General features: G+C 37.6%; 5 protein-coding genes across 5 annotated transcripts; 2 read left to right on the forward strand and 3 right to left on the reverse strand.

Annotated features, from left to right (window-relative positions):
- Window positions 1–1,424: 1,424 nt before the first annotated feature.
- On the forward strand, window positions 1,425–4,238 carry L201_006470 (uncharacterized protein; the record flags this gene model as incomplete). Its single annotated transcript, XM_066222189.1, has 4 exons — window positions 1,425–3,466; window positions 3,580–3,669; window positions 3,751–3,866; window positions 3,949–4,238. The coding sequence occupies 4 exons, from the start codon at window positions 1,425–1,427 to the stop codon at window positions 4,236–4,238; spliced, it is 2,538 nt and encodes an 845-aa protein (XP_066078286.1).
- A 676-nt stretch (window positions 4,239–4,914) lies between these two features.
- Window positions 4,915–5,267, reverse strand: L201_006471 (uncharacterized protein; the record flags this gene model as incomplete). Its single annotated transcript, XM_066222190.1, has 2 exons — window positions 4,915–5,136; window positions 5,229–5,267. The coding sequence occupies 2 exons, from the start codon at window positions 5,265–5,267 to the stop codon at window positions 4,915–4,917; spliced, it is 261 nt and encodes an 86-aa protein (XP_066078287.1).
- A 771-nt stretch (window positions 5,268–6,038) lies between these two features.
- L201_006472 (ubiquitin-like protein ATG12) lies at window positions 6,039–6,985 on the reverse strand (the record flags this gene model as incomplete). Its single annotated transcript, XM_066222191.1, has 5 exons — window positions 6,039–6,060; window positions 6,125–6,225; window positions 6,383–6,519; window positions 6,701–6,784; window positions 6,931–6,985. 5 exons carry the CDS (start codon window positions 6,983–6,985, stop codon window positions 6,039–6,041), a joined length of 399 nt encoding a protein of 132 aa, XP_066078288.1.
- Window positions 6,986–7,266: 281 nt separating this feature from the next.
- Window positions 7,267–8,552, forward strand: L201_006473 (uncharacterized protein; the record flags this gene model as incomplete). The annotated part of the gene is made up of 2 exons (XM_066222192.1): window positions 7,267–7,587; window positions 7,731–8,552. 2 exons carry the CDS (start codon window positions 7,267–7,269, stop codon window positions 8,550–8,552), a joined length of 1,143 nt encoding a protein of 380 aa, XP_066078289.1.
- Window positions 8,553–8,776: 224 nt separating this feature from the next.
- Window positions 8,777–12,579, reverse strand: L201_006474 (uncharacterized protein; the record flags this gene model as incomplete). The annotated part of the gene is made up of 13 exons (XM_066222193.1): window positions 8,777–8,842; window positions 8,917–9,160; window positions 9,258–9,347; window positions 9,416–9,955; window positions 10,020–10,108; window positions 10,177–10,272; window positions 10,336–10,835; window positions 10,909–11,025; window positions 11,119–11,276; window positions 11,356–11,867; window positions 11,952–12,069; window positions 12,139–12,225; window positions 12,284–12,579. 13 exons carry the CDS (start codon window positions 12,577–12,579, stop codon window positions 8,777–8,779), a joined length of 2,913 nt encoding a protein of 970 aa, XP_066078290.1.
- Between the last annotated feature and the right edge of the window lie 352 nt (window positions 12,580–12,931).

A 12,931-nucleotide genomic window follows, 5' to 3' on the forward strand; every position in this document is an offset into this window, starting at 1 on the left:
CCCAGTCCAGTCGGTGTGTTGTTTTCTTGTTCACGGTACCATAGCTTCGCCACTCACATGTTATCATTACACTTTAGACTGACTTGGTCTTTTTACTTTCTCATCTTAATATAGTGGACAATTATAGGATCAATAAAATCAAACCAGAATAGCATCAACTCATACTTTAGCATACACAAGAGATACCTATTGAAGTCTATATAGCAAACCTCTTCTTGGTTAAGCTACTTTAGGCTGTAAAGAGTCAATTTAGAGTTGAAAGAGTAATCCGGGTACAGCCGGTCAAAGGTGAGTCTGAGTTTAGATAACATTACCATACAATCTAGTCAACACGAAAAGCGATGTCTGAAAGGTTACGACGAAGCTATGCATGGTATTGACTATTACATCGTTGAACAGCTTCAACAAAGTGCGGTTCTTCAAAAAGAAGAAGCGTAAAAAGAAGCACACTCTTCACTCGTATCCTCGAGTAAAATACCGCCGGTAATCAAAACTCACCACTCATTTTCTGCTATTTTGACGATTTTGTTTTTTTCTGGATACACGATAACTCAAATCAACGACAACAAGTATAATCAATATTATCAAAATGTCCTTTAACAACATTGTATCACTTATCAAGTCTGAATCAGCTTTAAAGCTTAGATGTTAAGAGTATACCCCGGTACAATATTAATCATTGGTTTTGCCACTCAACATAACAAGTGATACCCAAGAACTTTAAACGGAATAGCCATCAAAGATAAACAAAAAACACCAGTCATCAATAATATCATTTTCAGGTCTTTCCGTTTTGATCCTTTATCAATTTTGGGTTTAACAAATATAGTGGTATAATTCAGCATACATACATACTTTACAACATCTAATATTTCTATCATATCTTCACATCCTTATCGATAAGAAGGCTGATTGTGACAGTCATATCAGTGATTATACAGGTAGTGTTCAACCATCAACACAACCATCCATCAAATCAACATCAGGCGCATTCTGCATATCATCGAAATAATAAAAACAGCATCCCTTCACTATTTTTGCCACTTGTAGCCACTATCACCTTGACTCATCCATACTTCGCTAATAGTCCCCTCCTTCCAACCTCTCTTAATCTTATAGCCCGAAAGTCTTTCAATTGTCTTTCTGGCCTATCTGATTATATACTGTAATACGGATCACATAACTTCATATAAGACTAATATTTCGGTTGATTGGCATTAGATAAAATCGCCACTTGCCTAATTCACCTTTTGATCGCCTAGACAAGGACAAATCCAACCTGTCTATCTCCTATCGATAACCTTGCTCAGGCGCGAAGAAAACGGAGGCCTCTCATCTCGACCATTCATAGCCATTAATCGCCACCGCACTTCTTCGCTATCCTCCCCTGTCCCATTCCCGACTTCTCTCATACATCATATAACATGTCAAGAGCTGCAACAGCCACACCGCCACCGCAGACGTATTTCCCTCAGCGGAATACCACCCCAACTATGAGACATTGCTCTGTGCCTAATGTCTCAGCTGCTCATTTCGTAAACAGAGGTTATCAGCATCAACCAAACAAAAGAAAAACAAAGAATCTCCCTCACTCAAATACTGGTGGTTCATCCAACAGCCCTCTCACTCTCAAAAAGCCCGCCACTCCAGTAGTGGACAATGGCGAGGCTCTTGGCTTATCATTTGAAGACCTTGGTAATGCCTCAGTAGAATATAATCATTCATTTGGTTCACCTTCTCGCCAAGATTCAGCTGCGTCGTACGCTTCAATAGACAGGTTCCAGTCTTCTCACTCCCAGTTATCGTCCAACGATGCATCGATTCACGTTCGGAACAGTGATTTCGAAACTGGTCGATCAACCCCGGCCAATGGTTCAATGTCCAGCTCGGTATCATGCGCTCCTACCCAGCTCCTTACACCGGTCATTTCCGAAGCGTTATTTCCTGTCTCCGGCGCTCCGGTTGAGCAAGATGAACCGTCAGAATCACTTGCTGCGCCTAGGGCTTCATGGATGGGGAAGATGGCGATGGCAGTGGTCAATACAGGACTAAGTATGGGTATACCATTTGGTCAACCGGTCAAGAAAGACACTATCGTTGCATCACCAAAAGCAGTTACACCTACGCCTTCCCCTTTGCCTGCTCCTCAGGCTATTCCTATCCCTGTCATTCCAGTGTCGCCACAATACAGCATCCCAAAACCCACAATCGAAGAGTTACAACTTTTATCGCCTGAACATCGACTGGCAAGACAAAGAGAATGGGCAGAGGCAGAGAACCGAAAAGTTACCGAATGTGCCAGACTCTGTTCCCAATGGCCTCAAAGTGGTTACAACATTTCCAAACATGGTGCTAATGGTGCAAACTGCTATTATCAACCACAATCTTTTGCCAATCCACAACATGTTGCTAGCGTAATGCAACGTCAAGCTGAATTGGAAAGATATTTTGCTATCAACTCGATGATGTTCTTCTCTTGCCAAAGAGAATCTCATCGATATCCCAGCTCTGACGATGATTCCGATCCATCTTCGGTCGATTCTTATGAGTCTTCCCAGAATTCACCTGCCACTTCGATGTCGTTATCTGTTGACGATGCATTAGCCAAGCAAGAAGCCGATATTAAGGCTGCCATGGCATCACCAATTATCTCTGTAGCTAATTTACCCAATGGTACTCAAATTCCTGCACCACTTCTCCTTTCACCCAAATCAGTGAAAGGTGCTCGAAGTCTGCCCGAATTGGATGCTTTGGCAAGATCAATGGTATTATCGAAAGATGAATCCGCTATGGATGTCGATCAATCTGAATCTGGCTCTTTGGCTGGATCAACCGATCTTAGCGAATCTATATCCAATCGACCTTCACGAGCTCAATCATGCGGTGCGAAGAGACCATCTACAGCTGATACATTCGAAGAGGAGAAACGAAGGAAAGTCGATGAAGCTATGGTAGTCGAAGAAGCTGTCGAAACTGGTGTCATTGCCCCATCAGCTTCAGCTCGACAATCACCAGATAATAGAATGTCCTCATCTGTTCCAGATCTATCAAAAGCAAAAGCTGCTCAAGCACCTCCAGCTGTGTTTGGTGTAGTGGTCAAAACATCAGATACACATCCAATCATCATCTCACCTTTCTTCCCTGCAGATCTCTTACCTGTCCTAACAAAACATATGGTCATGCCACCTCCTACTGGACCATTTTCTCAAACACCTCTCATGCTATCATCGACCATAGATGTACCTTCACTTCTACTATCGTACGCTCCTCCATCTCGCAGTCCAACACAAAGCCCATTCGGTTCCAAGCAAGGCGAAAAGAGAACTGTAGGAAATCTGCTGCTGAGTAGTTGTCCTGGTAAAAGACTCAGATTAGACGGACCCAGTAGAGGTAGGGGACCTGTCTGTAGAGATTTGGCGACAGATTTAAGAAGAATCAAGTCTGAGGGTGTTGGATGTCTTGTCTGGTAAGTTACTAAATCTTTCCATCACCTTGATTATTACGTACAATCGCTAATCACTGCTTTTCTTGTCCCTTTCTCTTTCTGCTTTGCTCCTATGTTGATGCATATGATAACAGTTGTCTGGATGACCCTGAACTTGCCTTGTTAGGTGTCCCATGGGAAACTTACCGTGAAGTGGCTGCTGAAATTGGTCTTGACGTGATTCGGTGTGTTTTGCCTTTCCTACTTTTATTGTTTTCTCGCTATCAAATTACTTATGTTTGTCACTTTCTCTTGGTCATATTCAGTCTCCCCATGCCTGATGGTTTCACTCCTGTCAATACTGCTTTATTTGATTCTCAAGTTACCTTGATCGCTACTAAGTATTCATTACAAGGTGTGAACGTCTTGGTCCACTGTCGAGGTTAGTTTGAGCTATTTTGGGCGATCACGTCGGAACGTTGATTTGAGATACTAATCGTGACTCTTTTACTTGAATCATTTAGGTGGCGTGGGTAGAGCAGGATTGACAGCATGTGCATGGGCAATCAAAATGGGTTTCGTCCAACCTCATCCATCATTATCTCTAGTTGAACATCATGCAAAACAGCAACAACAAAGCCACAATGAACCTTTACCTGCTGAATTAGAACATCAAATAGTCATGAGTATAGTCGAAAGAGTTATAGCTATGATTAGATCTAGAAGAGGTTTGAAAGCTATAGAAAGTTTTGAACAAGTTCAATTTTTGGCTAGATATGTCGGTTGGTTAAGAAAGGAGGTCAGAGGGTGTTAGGTATCATCATCTCCCAAAGATGATCATATAAAGTCCTACCTCAAAAAACAGATCTATATATATGGGTCTTCAAGAAAACACGATATCCAGTTGAACCAAATACGATGTCGATTAAAATCATCATAACGCAAAGCATTTGCCTTAGCATATTTCATTATATCGTCATCATGCATCACAGAAACATAGCATATCCTCAATGACACCAAAAAGTTAAAACCAAGTCTCATTATGATCACCATCGACATCCTTGCATTCTCACGTTCCATTATTCACATTGCACTATACAATCGAAACAAAAGAGAAAACCCCTTGTCAAACTAAAAAATAATCATTATTGTATGGAAAAGTGGACGCATAGAGTCCAGACACAGTTGTAGTCAAAACCTAAATGTAGAGGAAGTATAGATAAGTAACACAATTATAAAGATTGCGTTTTGTGTAGTAAAAAGAGAAGTGAGAAAGAATATCAGAAAACAACATCTAAACAAACCAAACAAACCCATGTATGTATATACAAAATAATGCATATCTACATGTCTTTTCAATAGTCCATCATGCAATTATGGCGCTCGAGTTCAATTCTCAAAATACCTACGTAACATACAACTGTACTCCCGATGCGACACACGGATACTGTTACTGAAGAATAGATACAGCAACGCTTCAGATGAATTCCTCATAACATATACTCAACTAAATCTTCGTCTTTTATTGCCCTTCCTCTCAATAGAACTTGATTTGACTTGATCTCTTGATATATTTGCTTGTCGATTCGATGAGTCCACATTTTCTTCACTTTTAATTGTGTTTTTGGTGATGAAGGTCGACGATGTACACCAAGTGATTTCACTAACCTGATCGTTATTGAGAGTTTATTGATTTTCTTATCAACTTTAAGCTGGAGATGATAAGAAATCGGAATTGGAACTGCAGCTGATAATGATAATGATAATTTGAACAAAATTGCTTTTCTTGGATGTTTTAGCTCACATGAGTTGAAGTGAAGTTGGGCGTTTTTGTTGATAACATATTTTACTTGTAACAATCTTGTAATATCATTCATATCAAGGACCTTATCATTATCGATGTCTGAGATCAGGTTAAGATTTAACTTAAGCACAATTGTTGTCATTGGTAATTCAGACATCGGTAAACAAGATTGGAAAGGAAATGATATCTTTGTCAACTAGAAAATAAAATGGAAAAATTCCAAGTGGAAAAGGTTTTTATTTGTTACAAGGTTTTTTTGTTTTGGGTAGGTAAAAAGGGATATCTTGTAAAGAGATATTTAGGGTTCTGGTAATCTTGTCTTGAAAGAGAGAACTGGGAATCTGCCTTCCTATTTATGACTTTGTTAGTACAATTAGAGTATTTGGTCAATCTGAATTCAGACATATCAATTCGATGATAACTTAAATTGTCAAAAATGGATATATAATACATCATTTCGGATCCGACCATGAATACTGTCCATGCTCATGCCCATGTATTTGCAATTCTCCTTCTCTTCTCCCTTTTGGCCACATCATCGGTCAACGAGTATATCGAGTAGGTAGATGAAAGGATGTGAGGGTCCCCAGAAAGAGTACCAATCGAGGTTGAAAGAGTACCAATTGAGTCGACAGATCATAGTAGCCGATGCCTATCGAGGTAGTTTATCCTAGTCCGTAATCTGAAGGTTCTCGTAAATATACGTCGACGTAGTAATCGAGTCAAATCCATAATGTATTTACATCTATATTTTTACAACAGTTGTGATCATCAAATGCACTCTTCACTACGACAGGGTATATGATATAACTATCCCCACGCTTGTGTATTACTGCAGAAGGTAAGGTATCAGCTAGAATTCAGTGCTGATCATAAATTGCAACTCCTGTACTCACCTATAATTCACTATCAAATGACCTTCTGTACCGAAACATTTGAAAAGATTTCCAACTGTATCGTCTGGTGCAGGTGCGAAAGCTGCATTTATATATGTGAACTAAAACATTGGTGATGGAACACACATCAGCCGGACTAGGTAGGCATGTGGGTAAATAGGGAGGCGTTTTGTAGGAATAAGAACGATTCAGGAAAAAAAATTATTGTACTGTGGTCTATCTGATATGTCGATCTTGAGAGATTTCTTTTTGACTTACTAATGGTTCATCCTTTTTCATACCTAATTGTTGTCTCAAAAACAATATAACAGCTTGAAATTTATGTCCTGCAGTAGCTTTAAATACATTATTTTTCATTATTGGTGCTGAACCTATAGCTTTGAATCGCACCACCACTGAATTTTGAATATACATGTTTCGAATCAAATCAGTGAATATGGAAATACCGTTCCAGTGAATTTATTGTGAATATCGAATTCATCGATAACGATATATTCGAATTGATTGTTAGATAATAGCGATTTATCAGTACATGTTCTCGATAACGCACAGATCCAAATTGGATTCAAAGCTTACCTTTTGAAGGATCTTTCTTCTTATAGAATTCCAAAGCTTCTAAAGCTGTAGGTTGAGCTATCGATGAATTACCCAACATTAATTCTGTTTCAAATATCGTTAGTTGTTTATCTTGATATTCAAATTTGACCAACACAGTTATACGAATTGAAATTCATGTTAAACGAATGAATGTGTTTCGAAAGCAAAAAGGGTTAAAAGAGGGTATTCAGATCAAAACACGCACATACCTGCTGAAGGAGATTGTATAGCAGGTGAGAGTAAGTCAGGAGTCGGAATCGACATTGTTGTTATATCTCATATCTGTTACACACGAATAATGATTAGCTTGAGGAAGATGATTTAAGAAGAAGAACAACAAAATATAGATGATGATGATGGTATGAGTAGTGTCGGTTGTTGTCGGTAGATGTGATGAACAAAATAACCGGGAAACGTAAAACGGTTATATGGTACTACTACTGTCTGTCTATCTTTATCTCTTCTTCTTTATCAGTTTAAATATTTATAAAGTAGTGAAGACATCAGGTATAGTTTAATTTAAGGATTTGTCAGATTTTATTATCATGTCAGAAAATAACAACGACAACAACAACAACAACCCTTCGAACGCTGATGACCCAACAAACAATCCATTATTTGGCGCACCTCCTCCTAACGAAGCTTCAACCTCGCAAATTCAACCTTTACAACCTCAGTCTGGCGATACCGCTATCAACCAATCGACAGTAGTGGAAGGAACTAGCAATCCATTGTATGGAGCTGTGGTTCCTCAGGATGCAAATACAGACTGGCGGTTACCTGCATACCAATCAACAGGATCAAGATCGATACAATATAATCAACCTATACCGAGAGAGTTTAGATTATATCATGGTCCTAGATCTGTGAGTCACGATACAATAATGTCACAGCAACAGTGTCAATAATGATCACTATCATTTACTACTCCTGTCATTTCGTTATTCTACGTTGTTCGTGGGTTTCAAAGCTGACTGGAATTAATGATTCATTTTATACATTCTAGCAGATCCAACCCTCCAAAACCATTCAATTCATTAAAAGAATAACATTTATAGTATCGATATTTTTAGGTTTATCAGCAAGTATAGCGGGTATATGGTCAATTTTTATATTACCTTTATTACATTCAACATTTTCAGCTAGAAATGCAATTTTAAATCAACAAACTGAAAGAGTTAAAAGTTTAGTTGAAGGTTTAAGTAAATTAAAAAAATTGAAAATGTATTCATCGATTAAGTTACCTGATAGTAGTAATAATAATAATAATATTAATATTGGTACTAAAGAAGAAAAAATAGATGAGAAACAGCATGAACATGAACATGAAAATGAACATGAACATGAAGAAGCGAATTTAAAAGAAATTTCAGATAGTATATCATCTTTAAAATCTAATTCTAATTCTGATTTCAATTCTAGTAAAAAACAAATTCAAACTAGTAGTAGTAATAATAATGGTGAAGAAGAAGAAGAATTCAATTCAATACCAATTTCACAATTAGATATTTTATCTTCAAAATTAAATTTATTATCTACAGCAATAAATTCAACTTCAACCACAAGAACAAGTTTAATTTCAACGTTAGAAAGTTATACGTCAAATATACATAGACAATTATTTATTTCAAGACCACAACAAGGTGGTTTCACAAATTATTCTATCGGAATGAATTCTTTATCAAATCATCTTAATCAACCTCAAAACAATGATATTCATAATTATGGTTTAGGTGGTGTTAAACCTGAACAATGGGATCAAACTAGAAAAGAAATTAGAGCAATTAAAGGTTTATTATTGAATAGAAGACAATTTGCTAAACCTCAATAAATAATAACTCGACTACTAGTCATTCTATAGCTCATAATTGATTATTTCTATTTGATGATATATGATATAATAACAATTAATGAATACATTCATAAACTATTGATACAAAGTAGCATACAAATTACAACATTCGCCAAACTGGCTGATCGTGCATACAGCAGAACAATTGGTAGGCAAATAGTCCATAATGGTAGATTGAATTCCTTTGCGCCTCTGCTTTCTACTTATATCTCAGAAAACTCCTCTTCGACATTCCCCTCAGTGTCTCCATCGGCTAAACTATCCATGAGCTGATCAAATAATATCGTCAGCCTATTCCACTTCTTGTACAAGGTATTAATTCGTTATAATCATGTCAACTCACCATCATAGCAAATTCGTCTTCTTCAGTAGCTTCCGTTCCTTCAGTTCCTGCTATGCTGTGATCATCTGTATCCTGTTCTTTCTTATACTCGTCGGATTCAATCTGAGGTTCAACATGATTGTCTTCCAACTTCTGTTTACCTTTACTCTTATACTGGAACCTATTTGCATCAGGTATCTGATCACTATCTGTTGGTGCTTCAAGTAAAAATGGTTTGCGTCTTTTGACGGTATGATCATCTGGGCTATGAGATGGGCAATGAGCAGCAAATCAGCACATCGTTATTCTTTGATTTTTCATAAGTCACATTGACTATGGTTGATTCATATGAAGTAACTTACTCCTGTGGAGATGGATCTTTATAGTCTTCCAAAGGCAAACTTTCTTCATCTGCATATCTGACTCTTTTCTTACTTGGCGTCGAAGGGACGCTGTACACATTGCGGTCAGATCTGCAACGCGACAAGTTATATCGAGAATCAAAAGAGAAAAAACATACCTATCAACAGATTTTACACTTCCATTTTCCGTTCGAAAATCATCATCATCGTCATCTTCAGCTAAAAAAGCTTCCCATTCAGCATCTGCACCTTCATCCCATCCTTGTCCTACTTCCTCATCATCATCCATATCCTCGCGATCTTCTTTTTCGCTATTACCGTTCACGACTTCTGATTCATTTGGTTTCAGTGGAAGCGAACTTGAGGGTTCCACATCAGATTCCTTCACGCCATTCTTCTCTGGACCTGAGGTAATGCTTTGTGAAGGTGGCAATGGGGGTGTATTAGATCGACTTTGACTTTGACTTGGAGTATTATCAATTTTCTTTGCAGCTATATATTTATCTTCATCTTGACGATTCCATAAAGCTACACTATCCCAGAACCAATTTGCCCAAACTGTTTTGACACCAGGTATTTTACTTGCTTTGTAAGTTTTTTCAGTATTTAGAGTAGCTGTTACGCAATGTGTTATACGTGGATGTATAGAAAGTGAACACAGAGCTCCAAAAGTCTCTGCTGTTTGCCATATCTCAGCTCTGTCACAGAATGAAAATGATTGATCAGTATTTTCCAGTGCTTAAGTAGTGAATGTAAACTCACGTTTCGGGATTTACAGCTTGAGGTATTAAACCTGAAAAAACAAGATTACATCCCTCCAAGACTTTAGACTTTAATTCTGGAATGATGAACTAAAATTTCACCGCTTATCAGCTTATATTCAACATCGGATACCACCATTAGACGTTTAATTACCTACCTCAACATCACAACTCATGGGTAAAGCAGTTTTAGAATCCCAAGAATCGAGTGAATCGTAGGCTCGGTAAAATCGATCGTGAATTTCAGTCAAGATCTGAATGCAGATAATCAGTTAAATACTTCACCCTCATTTATACGATTTATAGTGGACACTTACATCGGAAACTCGTAGAAGCTCATAATCGTTTGGATTTAATAGTGGTTTTCGAGGCTTATACGGCGATGGAGGTATTGGTAATTGGGAAACAGCTGGTCTTCCTTCATCCTTGGTTTCTTCGACAGAATCGGTGGTACTGACGGCCTTCGGCTCTTGATCACTTGCGTCTTGTTTTGGTTCTTCATGGCCATCGTCAACTACGTCACTCGATTTCACCTCTAAAGGTAAATCCTGTTCTAGCTCTTCTTGCATCTTGGCTAAAGGCCTACTCTCGCTAAGGTCATCTAATAGTTTAGCCTTCAACAGCAGACCATCTTCGACAGAAGGTAAATCGTCAGGAGTTGCTGGTGGAGGAGTAGATATATCTGACACGGGTGAAGTTGGAGTTGATGAAGTAGGGGTAGAAGCTGAAGCTGAAGCTGTTGATGAAGGAGGAGGGGAAGATTTGTTCTTTGGTAAGAAAGAGGAATTGATATCTCCTATTCCTAAAAAGAAGTCATCTATAATCAAAACGAAAGCAGCATTTATCTTTTGTAAGCAGAATTCGATGTCGATGAGATTTGATCAACTCACACGGCACCACTTTCACTAAATTGGGACAATCTGCCCACACATCTGATCTATCATCAATGACAACTACCATAGAAGTATCAGTTGGAAATAATCTTTTCAAATTCTTTGAGCTAAAACCTATTACAAGTTGGGTTAAAATATGTTTCACCTATAAATCAGCCATCTATTTTTCCCCTTAATCGACATTGAAGGAGATATGGGGTAACTCACTTCCACTTTCATCCCTACTTAAGATCCTACCACCAAATATTTTCCCTTGAGGATCAATCGCTTTACATATTGCATCTGCATATGATCTAGTTCCCATAGTATATACATGCATTTCATATAATGCTGACATTTCATCGAGAAACTTTTGTAATCCAGGTCTGTTTTTATCAAAATTGAGACAAGTAAAACATCAGATGAAATCTCTACTGAAATTGGTAAATATGATGTAAAACTGACCTAGGTTTAGTAAAGTACCATCTACCTTGAATTTCTACAGGCTTCTGACCGGGTTTACGACGAGGTTGAACGTATCCGGGAGGTAAATCATCTGCAATTTGAAATTTCGCTACATCTTTCAATGCTTCTGCGTTTGGATTTTTCTCTTTTATCGATTGTTGTGGGGATGAGGTAGGAGAAGGTGAGAGCGCAGGTAAAGATAAATTTGATGTATGTGGTGATGTAGGTGGTGTCGTTGTCATAGTACTTTTTTCTTCTAATGATGGTGATAAAGGAGGAGTAGTTGACCTTTCATCTTTTTCAGCTTCTTCTGGGTTTTCAGGTAATATTGGCTCAGAATGGGATTGAACTTTTATTTGAGAATTATTATAACTCTCAATCTCATTCATCCATTCTGCAACTGTAGGATCAACTGTAGTATGTATGATTGTTTGATCCAAATCTACTATTAAAGATAATTTTCTCGATGATAATAAAGTATCTCTCGTTAAATTATCCAGTCTATGTGCTTCCTGCAAATATTGATGAGATGTTATTATTACTTCATTACCAGAATTTTAAAATGATAGAGCAACACTAAACCAGCAAGAACCTACATTCTTAGATACTGTAACTCCCATAGAATCATGAGTTACCTCAAATCCACCTGCATGTCTAGATGGTCCAGCTTGATTCGATGAACTTGCTGGAGCAGGTACAGATAGATAATCGTCTCTATAACATGAAACTGTTATAAGCTTTCTCATATGATATTTTCCTAGGGACTTGTATGACGAAGCTTACTCTGTTAAATCAGCACCACATATTCCACACATTCCATGCAATTGAACAGGATGTGAACAAGGTTGTGAGACATTTAACAATGGTTGACTAGATGATAACCCTTATTAGCTTGATCATAATCTCATTTATCAAGTGAGCAGCTTACTTAGATTGTCTCCTCTCTACAGTGATACCAACTTTAACCCAATTTTCCCAACTGTTTACTTCACCTTCAATCAAACAATCCCATGTACCAGAACCATCATTACCTTCAAATTCAGCTTTTTTACCTTGTTTTTCACGTTTCAGTATCAAATCTTTTTGTTCTTTTGACATAAATGAATATTCTAATAAGTTCGATCCTCTCTTTACACTATCACCAGGTTTAACCAATAACCTTGTAATCGTTATTGGATATGGTAATATCGAAGGTAACGATAATTGCGTCGGTGGATCTGACATTGTTGGTGGTAAAGTGATATCGATAATTTCCACAACAGATTTGCCTTTAAGTCACGTTTCTGTATTATTTTACCTGTATTTCCTAACACTTATTTAAGATTGAAGCTGAATATCAAGGTAGAACAACCTGTTTATACTGCAATTTGTTTTATCAATAATTAATGCAAGTCAGACGAGCTTTCAAACCAAACAAAGACCTTAAAAACACCATACAAAGTAAATCTTCCACGTCATGATATTTTCACTATGAAAGATTGATTGTTTACAAGAAAAACACATCTCAATGACGATTTTCCATTCTTTTCCTGTTGCTGAATACCTATGCATAAATTCAACAAACCTATTGTTAACT

This window comes from Kwoniella dendrophila, chromosome 9 (genome assembly GCF_036810415.1).
Source record: "Kwoniella dendrophila CBS 6074 chromosome 9, complete sequence".
NCBI classification, from domain to species: domain Eukaryota; kingdom Fungi; phylum Basidiomycota; class Tremellomycetes; order Tremellales; family Cryptococcaceae; genus Kwoniella; species Kwoniella dendrophila.